The sequence below is a fragment of the Otolemur garnettii genome, unplaced genomic scaffold, assembly GCF_000181295.1.
Source record: "Otolemur garnettii isolate 467f Iridium unplaced genomic scaffold, OtoGar3 scaffold00186, whole genome shotgun sequence".
Lineage (NCBI taxonomy): Eukaryota > Metazoa > Chordata > Mammalia > Primates > Galagidae > Otolemur > Otolemur garnettii.
In genome coordinates, this window is record NW_003852581.1 from 494559 (window position 1) to 507480 (window position 12922).

Consider the following 12922-nt stretch of genomic DNA (forward strand, 5'->3'; position numbering starts at 1 on the left):
AAAAAAAAAAAAGAAAAAGAAAAAAAGGACACAACTCCCTTCACCATAGCTTCAAAGAAAATGAAATATCTAGGAATATACCCAATAAAGGAGATGAAGGACCTCTATAAAGAAAATTATTTAATCCTAAGAAAAGAAATAGCAGAGGATATTAACAAATTGAAGACCATACCATGCTCATGGCAGGGAAGAATCAACATTGTTAAAATATCTATACTTCCCAAAACAATCTACCCATTCAGTGCCATCTCTATTAAAATGCCAACATTGTACTTTCAAGTTTTAGAAAAAAAGATTCTGTGTTTTTTATGGAACCAAAATAAAACTCCATATAGTTAAGGCAATTCTTAGTAATAAAAACAAAGCTGGGGGCATCACCATACCAGATTTTTGGCTGCAATACAAAGTTATAGTGTTCAAGACAGCATGTACTGGCACAAAAATAAAGACATAGACATTTGGAATCGAACAGAAAACCAAGAAATGAAACTAACATCTTATAACCATGCAATCTTGGATAAACTAAACAAGAATATACCTCGGGGAAAAGACCCACTATTCAATAAATGGTGCTATAAGAAATGGTTATCCACATGTAAAAGACTGAAACTGGACCCACACTTTCCCCACTCAGAAAAATTGATTCAAGATGGATACAGGACTTAAATTTAAGGTATGAAACAATAAAAATCCTCAGAGAAGGTATAGGAAAAACACTGGAAGATATTGGCCTGGGAAAAGAATTCATGAAGAAGACTGCCATGAGAACTGCAACAACAAAAATAAACAAATAGGACTTATTTAAACTGAAAAGCTTCTGCACAACTAAGGAGACAATAACCAAAGCAAATAGACAACCTACACAATCAGAAAAGATATTTGCATGTTTTGAATCAGACAAAAGCTTGGTAAAAAGGATCTATAGAGAACTCAAATTAATAAACATCAAAAAAGCCCACAATCCCATATATCAATGGGCAAGAGACATGAATAGAACCTTGTCTAAAGAAGACAGATGAATGGCTAAAAAATATATGAAAAAATGCTGATCATCCCTAATTATTAGAGAAATGCAAATCAAAACCACCCTGAGATATTATCTAATCCCAGTGAGAATGGCCTACGTCACAAATTCTCAAAACTGGCATGGATGTGGAGAGAAGGGAACACTTTTACACTGCTGGTGGGACTGCAAACTAATGCAACCTTTTTGGAAGGAAGTATGGAGAACCCTCAAAGAATTCAAGATAGACCTCCCATTTGATCCTGCAGTCCCATTACTGGGCATCTACCCAGAAGGAAAAAAATAAATCTTGTTATCATAAGGATGTTTGCACTAGACGGTTTATTGCAGCTCAATTTATAATCACCAAAATATGGTAACAGCCTAAATGCCACCAAGCCAGGAATGGATTAACAAGCTGTGGTATATGTATACCATGGCATACTATTCAGCCATAAAAAAATGGAGACTTTATAGCCTTTGTATTAAAATAGATGGAAGGGGAACACATTATTCTTAGTAAAACATCACAAGAATGAAGAAGCATGAATCCTATGCACTCAATTTTGATATGAGGACAACTAATGACAATTAATGACATGGTTGGGGTAGGGGAAGGGGAGAGCAGTGAGAGAAAGAAGGAAGAGTGGGGAAGGGAATAGCAGTGAGAGGGAAGGAGGGTGGGGGTGGGTTCTTGGTGTTTGCCACACCTTTTGGGGGCAAGACATGATTTTAAGAGGGACTTTACCTAACAAATGCAATCAGTAAAACCTGGATTCTTGTACCTTCAATGAATCCCCAACAATAAATTAAAAAAAAATAACAATGACAACAAAAACACATGCTCTATAGTTCTCCATTTTTTGGCCTTTGTTTAGGCTCCTCATACTGTGATCATATTCCAATTATTCCTCAGTAGTTTGTGATCTTGTGTCTTCATTCTTGCTATATGCTAATCTATTAAAAATAGAAATAGTGTCCTCTTGCTAGATGCTAAGGTATTGAAAATAGAAACAGTTAAACATGCTGTTTGATCCTGCAATTCCTCTACTAGGTGTATATCCAAAAGACCTAAAATCACTTTATAACAAAGATATTTGCACCAGCTTGTTCATTGAAGTTCAATTCATAATAGCCAAGTCATGGAAGAAGCCCAAGTGCCCATCGACCCACAAGTGGATTAATAAATTGTGGTATATGTATACAATGGAATATTATGCAGCCTTAAAAAGATGGAGACTTTATCTCTTTTATGTTTACAGGGATGGAGCTGGAACATATCCTACTTAGTAAAGTATCTCAAGAATGGAAGAAAAAACATCCAATGTCCTCAGTGCTATTATGAAACCAATTTATAATCACTCACACTTTCACATGAAGAATAGATCACAACTATGGCCCAGGATGAAGAAGGGAGGAGGGGGGATGGAAATGGAGGGGGAAGATCAGATAGAGGGAGGGCGAATGGTGGTATCACCCCTATAGTGCATAATGCAAGGGTACATGTTGGATCTATTAAGTATAGAGTATAAATGTCTTAACACATTAATTAAGTAAAGGAGATGAGGTATATATTAACCAATGTGATGTAAGCATTTCTAATTCTATATGAAATTAGCTCATCATACCCCATAAATGCATTAATGTATACATGTTTATGAATTCATAAAATTAAAAAAATAAAAATAGTGTCTAATCCACTTCTCTCTCCTTGTTAGTGTATACTAATCCATAGTAGCATGCTCAGTACATTCAGAATTAAATTTGTTTTCCCATCTGGATCCTGTCCCCTGAACAGGACAATATTTATTTTAAGAATGGAATTTATTTGAGAACCCTGTCCTCTACCACTTCTCCCTATATTGCTCTTTCTTCATATATGTATAAGAAATTACGTTATCTCTTCTCACAGGAGAGTTTTATGTTTTCTCATTTGTTCTTTGATACTACTTCCCTCTTGATCTTCTGGGATGATTCTCCAGTGTGTGCTTAAGACAATTTATGCTTGCTCACAAGAGCTAATTGTTAGCATCTCTTCCCAACTCTGCATTGAGTGAGACTTGTGATAAACTATAATAAAAATATTTGCACCATGGAAATCAGCAAATATGATAAATCAGAGTTTTTCCTCTTAAAGAAGAAATTGTTAAATACAAGCATTATCACTAACTAAATTTTATATAAACATCTTTCAAATGGAAATTAAATTCCTATACTTGATCTTAGCCAGAAGGCTGAGAAGTGATTGGTAATTAAATTACCATTCTCACAACTGATCAGTATAATTTTTATGTATAATTTCTAGGTAATATATGAAATGTAGTTCATATCACCCCATGCAACTTTTTAAACAATGTTACTGAGATATATTAAACATACTATATTATTCACTTATTTAATGCATACAATTAAAAGTTTTTAATATTCACAGAACTGTGCAACAATCACTACTAGCTAATTCCAGAACATTTTCATCATGTCATGACTTTATAACCAGTAGAGACATTCCCCATTCCTCCATCCTCTTAGGTCTTGGCAACCACTAGTCTACTTTCTGTCTCTGTAGTGTAGCGATTTTTGATATTTCATATAAATGGAATCACATAATATGGTGGACTTCTGCCATTAGCTGTTCTCACTTAGCATGCTTTCAAAGTTCATCCATTGTGTAGCATGTATCAATACTCCATTCCTTTATATAGCTCTATAATATTATATGCATATACCTCCTGTTGTCTATTCATTCATTTAGTGGACAGTTGAATTCTTTTCCACTTTGGGCCATTATGGATATTATTGTTATAAATATTAGTTTGCAAGTTTTTGAGTTGGAGGTATATATTTTTCATTTTTTGATTGCATTGAATTCTGTTCTAGGAGTGGCATTTTTAGGTCATAAGATAACTATGGTAAACTTTTTGAGGCCTATTTTCCAGAGTGGCTAAAACATTTTTCATTCTTACCAACACCATAAAAGATTATAAATTTCTATATCCTAGCCAATACTTGTTATTAACTTTTTTTCTTATAGTTATAGTGAATATTAAGTGGTATCTCAATGTAGTTTTAATTTCTATTTTCATAATGATTAATGATGTTGAACATCTTTTCATGTGCTGATTGGCAGTTTGTATATCTTCCTTAGAGAAATGTCTATTCACACACTTTGCCTATTTTTAAATTGTGTTAATTACCTTTTCCTTATAGAGTTGTAAGTGTTCTTGAAATATTCTAGATACAAGTTTATTAACAGATAAATATCTGATATACAACATATTTATCTTTTTACTTTACTGATGGTATTGTTTGCATACCTCAAGCAGTTTTTTAAGCTTTCATTCATAACACTCATCAACTACGGTATGAAAATTATTGAAAATATCTTACCCGAACTATTTCACAGTCAACATTTAATTCAGTTGCAACAGCTTCAATTTTCTCTCTGCAAACAGAACCCAGGCTGGTCATGCCATTGTCCCAATACTTCTTAAGGGTGGCTAAGTCTCGGTCACTGAACTGTGTGCGGTCTTGTAGCTGAAAAGCACATTTTAAACATTTAGAATAATCAAAAGAAATAATGGTATGGAGAGGATCATCAGGGAGAGATATACTGTATTATTTTCAACAAATAATAACAGCTAAATTCATTTCACAATTCTTACTCTGTGTGCTCTAATTTTAAAAATGATAATTTTTTACTGTTTTATTCCATAATCTAATTCAGTGTGCTAGGATGAAATGAATATTTTTTTTAATTGATAGCAATTAGTCATTGTTGACTTTAAACAGTTTTAATTGCAGAAATAATTAGTGTCCATTGTAGGAAATATAGATAAAGAAATAGTAGAACTTAAATTACCCACAAATTGGAAATAACAACTATTGACATTTTAATGTATATTCTTTCAAACATTTTTCTACAATACAGATATTCACATTCACTCACATACCACATATTAAAAAAAGACTGGGTGGTATCAATGTGCTGCCTTTTGATAAATTAATCTAGATTTCCCATATAATATAAGTCTAGACATTGGTCTCCCACTTATGTTATAATTAATTTTAAAAGTAGATAAGAGAAATGTAAGAATGCCTACACTTTTTGTTCTTAGGCATTTTCTATTCAATAGTCTATGGACTTTATACGTTGTTTTAATTCAATAAACTCTGGAAGCATCCTTGGAAAGTAAATTAGAAATAGTAGTAAATTAGATACAGTAATGACCTCCATTTTGCTGATAATATGTCAGGAAAAGAAAGGTGAAAGGGCTAGTTAAATAGTCAGAGAGATTCCATGGCAGAGCTAGAAGTAGAAATACCTCATATTTTTTTCTGGTTGTCTAATTTCTATATTGTCTCCAATTATCTCCAAAAGTGGTGGAAAAAATCCAAACACAGAATATATATATATATATATATATATATATATATATATGGTGTGTGTATATATACATGTGTGTACACATGTATATTTTCTGAAAATCCCTGTTGTCTTGTGATGAAAGAGAAAGAGAAAGACAGAGAGTAATTGTGAGAATAAGAGTTGGAGACAAATATTGCAAATCATGGCATGAGGTATAAGATTGTGCTGTTTCCCTCTTCCTAATATGATATGATTGATCTGGTCCCACACAGAGGCTAGAACTCAAATGCTTTCTAGACGTATATTGCTTTCAATATTTCCACTCTAAATGAATTTAAAATAAAACTTTTCCTAAATTAGATTCAGTGGAAAATAGTATATATAACATATAAAATATGACTTAATTAAAAAGTTTAATCATATCTAAAACTGATGCAATTCTAAATTTGTTTATAGTTTTAAAGTTGCAATCTTTTGAAAAGTGTTTTTAGCCACCATACAGAAAAGCAACACATGAATTGATGGTTTACCAGCAAGACAATGAAGTTAGAATTGAATAATAAAAGCACATCTCTTCATAAGATATAGACTACTTTTGGTGTATGTGTGCTAGTATATTTCATTATCAGTTAATCTGTTTCCCCTATTAAAAAATGAAAAATATTTATTCTAAGTACTAATACTAAATGACATATTCCTAATAAATGAATCAAAATATGTCATCCAAGTTTTTCAATCAAGAGTAATAACCTTCAAGTAATTTACAACAAAAAAAATCGTATAACTGTTTATCCTACATTGATTGCACAATAGTTGTGAAACAAATTTTTCAAAATAAAACAGAATAAAATTAAATGATAGGAAACTTCTAGGGAGATTCAAATAACTCATTACAACAGGCAGCATAAATATTCCCATAAATTTTCATTCCAACAAATTCTCCAGTGAAGGTTAACCTACATTACTGTCAGAACGGAAGAAATAAGAACAGAACACTGAACACAGTCAGCCAATTAATTTGTAATTAACTTAGAGAACATCTAAGTCTGATACATCCATTAAATTGAAGTAAATAAGCTCTAATTTTATTTGCTACAAATGTGCTGGGATCACAGCATTAACAATGCTAAAGATGACCTATTATGACAATACTATGTAAAAATATGGGAGGAAGAGCAGTAATATTTAAAACTTTGGGGATGGGAGAGAGGGAGGGGAGGGGAAGAGGGAGGATGGGTGGAGGGAGGGTGATTGACGGGACCATACCTATGGTCCATCTTACAAGGGTACATGTGAACCTTTCTAAATGTAGAATATAAATGTCTTAACACAATAACTAAGAAAATGCCATGAAGGCTATATTAACCAGTTTGGTGAAAATGTTTCAAATTGTATATAAAACCAGCACACTGTATCCCATGACTGCATTAATGTACACAGCTATGATTTAATAAAAAAAATAAAAGTCATGACAATAAGAAATGCTAATAAAATTTAAATGCAAAAAAAGAGCATATTTTAACTAAGGAAATAAAATAAATAAAGTATGAAAAATCTATTAGCATTTAAATGGTGAATACCCATTTAAAGAAAGTGGGGGAAAGGTGGAATTAAAGAAGAAGGTGAATCATTCCTGAAGGAAGCCTGAAGTTGAAGTCAGTTTTGTATTTCTACTGGACTTTAGAGCCATTTGCACTTTATTTTTTTTCTTTTCTTTTCTATCTTTTTTTCCCTTTTATTAAGTCATATACACATAGATCATGAATACATTTATGTATTTGTGGGGTACAATGTGTTGATATTTTATACAATTTGGAGTGTTTTCATCAAACTAATTAATATAGCTTTCACCTCATTTACTTGAATATTTTGTTAAGATATTTATATTCTATGCTTGATAGATTTGACTTGTACCCTTGCAATATGCTCCATAGGTGTGGTCCCACCATTTACCCTCCCTCTATCAAACCTTCCCCATCCCCTCCCTTCCACCTCCATTTCTCTCCTTCATCCTGGGCTATAGTTGTGATCTATCTTTCATAAGAAAGTGTGAGTAATTATAAATTGGTTTCATAAAGTACTGAGTACATTGGATACTTTTTCTTCCATTCTTGAGATACTTTACTTAGGAGAATATGTTCCAGCTCCATCCATGTAAACATAAAAGAGGTAAAGTCTCCATCTTTTTTAAGGCTGTATAGTATTCCATAGTATAAATATACTACAATTTATTAATCCACTGATGGGTCAATGGGCACTTGGGCTTCTTCCATGACTTGAGCTGAATTTAGCTGCAATGAATAATCTGGTGCAAATACCTTTGTTGCAGAGAGATTTTTGATCTTTTGGATATACTCCTGGTAGAGGAAATACAGGATCAAATTGCAGGTCTATTTTTAGATCCCTGACTATTCTTCAAACTTCTCTCCAAAAGGAACCTATTATCTTGCATTCCTATAAGCAGTGCAAAAGTGTTCCCTTTTCTCCACATCCACACCAACATTTGTAGTTTTGGGATTTTGTTATGTGGGCTACTCTTACTGGAGCTAGATGGTATCTCAATGTGGTTTTGATTTGCATTTCTCTGATGATTAAAGATGATGAACATTTTTTCATGTGCCTATAGACCATGCACCTGTCTTCTTTAGAGAATCTTCTGTTCAAGCCTCTTGCCCACAATGAAATGGGATCACTTGTTCTTTTATTATTAATAAGTTTGAGTTCAGTGCAGATTCTGGTTATTAGATCTTTGTCAGAAACGTAATCTGCAAAAATCCGCTCCCATTCTGAGGGCATCTACTTGCTTTACTTATTGTGTTCTTGGCAGTGCAGAAGCTTTTTAGTTTGATCGGATCTCCGTAATGTATTTTTGGCATTTAATGCAGTCCCTATGAAAGCACCTCTGCAATACTTTAAAGACCTGAAAAAAACTAGTACTTCATTTTATATGGAAACAGAAAAAACCTAGAATAGCTAAGACATTGCTCAGATATAAAAACAAATCATGTGGGATCATGTTACCAGACTCCAGAATATACTATAAATCTATAGTTATCAAAACAACATGGTAGTGGCATGAAAATAGAGAGGTAGATGTATGGAACACAATTGAGAACCAAGAGATGAAACCAGATGCTTATCATCATTTGATCTTTGATAAGCCTATCAAAAATATAAATTGGGGGAAAGACTCCCTATTTAACAAATGGTGCTGGGTGAATTGGCTGGCGTCTTGTAGAAGACTGAAACTCGACCCACACCTTTCACCTCTAACAAAAATTGACTCTCACTGGATAAAAGACTTAAACTTAAGACATGAAATTATAAAGATTCTTGGAGAGAGTACAGGGTAAACATTTGAAAAAATAGGCCTGGGAGAAAACTTTATGAGGATGACCCCTCAAGCAATTGAAGCAATAACAGAAATACATTGTCACTTTATAAGGCAACCGAAAGCCCAAACTTCTGGCTCAGGTGGAGACAGGAAATTATATTGTTGATTGTGTTAAAAGAGTAGCATTCTAGTAACCCAAGAAATATGGTGAAAGTAGAGGGTTAGCCCAAATAAACACATAATTGTGTTAACTTCACTTGGCTTAAATTCTAATTCAGTAGACAGAATCTTTTGGTCTTTTCAGCTTCAAGACACTTCTACAAATTTTCTTCCTTGCTTTTGTTTTAAAAATAATGTTAGGTAATAAAACTCTGATACAGACATGCAGTTTACTGTTTCAAGTATTTTTATTTAGGTGAAACTCACTTGAATTACAATTATTAAAAGTGTATAACTTAATTCCTACTTCCCTCAGTTTTCCATATGTTATTCACTAATCTTCCATATCCAGATCATCAGTCTAGACACTAGTTCCACTTTCTGAGATTTCAAACTTATTTCATGAAAGTTCGTTCACCTTTCCACTAGATTATAAGCTTGTTGATAACAAGATTCAAACCTTATTGCTTTTATTTTTAAGGTAATTGATATAAAATTGTCAAATAATCAGAAAGTTATAAAGTAAGCTATAATCTTTCTCTAGTCCTTACTTGCAAACCCATAATCCCACTATCAAAGGCAAACACTGTCAGTAATTTCTTTGGTAAATTTCCAGGATAAAAGTGCTATACACTTAAACAGAAACAAAAGAAATAGAATGATACTACAAACTTAAATTCTCCATGTAACTATATATTTTACATATATTTCCATTGGATTAGATACATATATACTTAACCATTTTGTGAGTGTGTGTTAAGAACATGACTTGAGATAAACCTCCTTAACAAAATTAAGTGTATAATCCAGTATTGTTAATTATAGGAAAATGTTGTACAGAAGACTTTTAGAACTTATTCATCTCGTATAATGGAAACTTTATACACATGGAACAACTCCCAATTTCCTCTTCTACCAGCCTTTGGAAACCATGCTTCTACTCCCTGCTTCTATTTTGTAAATTAGTTTAATTATTTTACACACATCATATAAAGGGAATCATGGAATATTTATCTTTCTGTATCTAGCTTACTTCACTTAACATATGCCCTCCAGATTCATCTATGATGTCCCATATAGCATTATTTTAAGAGCTGAATAATATTCCATTGTTTGTATCTACTAACTTTTCTTCATTTATTCATCATTGGATGGACATTTACATTGTTTTTATATTTTGTCTATTTTGAATAATGCTTCAATAAACATGGAAAGGCAGATAGCTCTTGAAGGGTGATCTCCTAGACTCCTACAATATGGCACCTGGTTGGCTGCCCACTTCCATCATATCTATTGCTAATTTCCTACAGCTCTTAGATACCATCTCTATTTGTCCATTGTTCACTTAGTAATAGATAAAATTAGGAAGAGGTTAGCTAAAAATAAATCAAGATAGGAAACCCACATCAAAATGTAATTTGAAAGAATTCTCTTGAGGCAATAGAATCAGTGTGCAAATATTTCAGAATGGTCAGATCTAATGAAACATCAGCTGCTGAGACAGAAAGGACAAGGGTGGGGGGATATACAGTCATAGAAAATGAAGGTAAGAGCAGTAACAAATTGGGTAGTTGAGCACTAAGGAAAATTTACATAATTTTCCTTACATATTTCTTGCAATCTTAATCCAATAGCAGAAAGTGCTGTTAATTTTTTAAATATTAAGTACATTTTTTGCATCCATATTGAGTTATCTAGATTACTATTTCATATACAATCTTAAGACATATTTAATGACATTTTTCACATAACCTTAAATGACGCAGAAAATAGGTGGTAAACTTTCTACTAGAAAGGATGTTTATTTACCAGTCAGTCAATTTAACATTGTTAGTTATTTACTAGGTATATAGTACATAAATATTAGGCAGTACTATTTATTGGTTTACATTTTCTTACACTGAAACCCATGTTTGACCAAGAATACTATAAGTTTGAACCATAGCAAACTTTTATTTTTTAAATTCTTCTTTCCTGTAATCTCAACATTGTATAAGATTTTTTGTTGTTCTTATAGTCTTTTTTAAACATTTTAATCTTAGTGAACTAAAACACAGCAAAGACCTGAAGATGAGATTCATTCTTGTATAATGTAAAATTCAAAAGGTTTATTATAGCAAGGTATAACCTGTGTTCTTAACTATGAATGGGAAAGTTTATGTAGTGAGAATAAAACAAATGTGGTCATAAAACTTCAAAATTTGATTATTGCAGGTGTGAGATAAGGCAGTTTAAATAAATATAAAACTTATATAGCAAGAAATTATTCTACCATCTACAGTTCTACCCTCTAAACCCCCAGGTGCAAGAAAATATTTCCTAATTACTTTGGCAGTATGTTAAAAATACTCAGCTTTAAAATGAGAGCATTAAGATAGTTCATATCATTAAAGTGCCCCAAATTAGAACTATTTTACTTGAAATAAAAATATGCCATTTTTAATAACACATATATTCATTGTCAAATTTGATGTTTTTATAATTAATTAGAGCATTACAAACAACATATATATATAAAGTCTTTATGTATATATATATTTATATATATATAAAGTGTCTTATGAATATATATATATATATTCATAAGCATCCTTCAAAGAACCAGACTGAGTTTAGGATGAAGCCATGACTTAGCAGCTAGGATATGGCTAATCCATTCATGTGTGAAGAAATGAAGAAAAGAGCTACCCCAAAGAGTAGCATAGTAGATTCAAAACTCAAATCTATCCGACAGGTGCATGAAAACACTGCCAATAAATAGTCTTCCATAAACATTTGAAAACACTATAACTTGGCAGGTAATGTGGTTAGTTAAAAAAAAAAAATATTTCTGAGTCTTGACACTTTGAACATTATGGTAAAAAAATAGCTATTTAAAAATGTAAATTGAAAAGTACATTTGAATCATTTTACAGTGTTATTAAAAAAGAAAAATAATTCTTAAAATAGTGTTAATATTAAGTTAATTTATGTCATTCTGTAAATTTGAACAATATATAAAGTTACAAAGTAGTGTAAAAATAAAAGAGTAGCATTATTCTCAGTTCTGGCCATCCTTTTCTGCCTAAGTAAGATGCTACCAAAAAAATAGGATGAAAAACTTCTGGAAAGGAAGACTTAACCTACCAAATGTTTATAATAAACATTAATGTTTAAAAATGATTTAAATGAAATCACGCAGAGAGAGAAGAGGCTATTTCTACATAATTTTATAACAACTCAAATGAATATTGAAATATGACTTCACGCATGATAATCTAAACCATAATTATTTATTTTTCATTACTATGGATTAATATGAGAGTATAAATAATTAGGTTACAATGTTTGCATTTCTTAGGTAAGGTCTATGTTGTAGCTATGTCCCACACCTAGGAGATATGACATATACCCTTATATTGTGTCCATTAGGTGGAAGCATATTGATCTCCAACCTTCTCTCCTCTCTCCCTTCCCTCATCTTGAATCCCTCCACATCCACTCAACTTCAATTGAATTGAATTTGTCTCTTGTGTGGCAAGTGCATTAGTTCATCTACTGGTTTCATATTATAGAGTACATTGGATACTTGCTTTTCCATTCTTGTGATACTGTACTAAGACGAATGTCTTTCAAGTTCATCCAAGTTAATAAAAAAAGATGTAAGTCTCTTTTTTATGTATGAATAGTATTCCATGAAATATACATAACCACACTTTATTAATCCATTCATGGATTGATAGGCACTTAGGTTGTTTCCACATCTTGGCTATTGTAAATTGAACTGTGATAAACGACCTAGTGCAAATGTGCTTAAGATAAACTTTTTTTTTTTTATTATGGGTAGATGCCTAATAATGGGAATGTGAGATCAAAAGGAAGGTCTGCTGTGAGTTCTTTGAGGATTCCTTCTTTCCAAAAAGACTGTATTAGATTGCAATCCCATCAAAAGTGTAAAAGTGTTCCTTTCTCTTGACATCCCTGCCAGCATCTGCAGCTTTGAGACTTTGTGACGTGGGCTATTCTCACTGACTGCCTATTCTCACTGGCTATTCTCACTGTGATATCTCAGGGTGGTTTT

General features: G+C 32.2%; 1 protein-coding gene across 1 annotated transcript in view; it reads right to left on the reverse strand.

Moving 5' to 3' along the window:
• Positions 1-12922, reverse strand: part of HDX (highly divergent homeobox) — a 253695-nt gene that overhangs the window by 56969 nt on the left and 183804 nt on the right. Inside the window, exon 4 of the mRNA XM_003800844.1 lies at positions 4391-4537. Coding sequence (XP_003800892.1) covers positions 4391-4537 — 147 coding nt within the window. The remainder of the gene's footprint in view (positions 1-4390; positions 4538-12922) is intronic.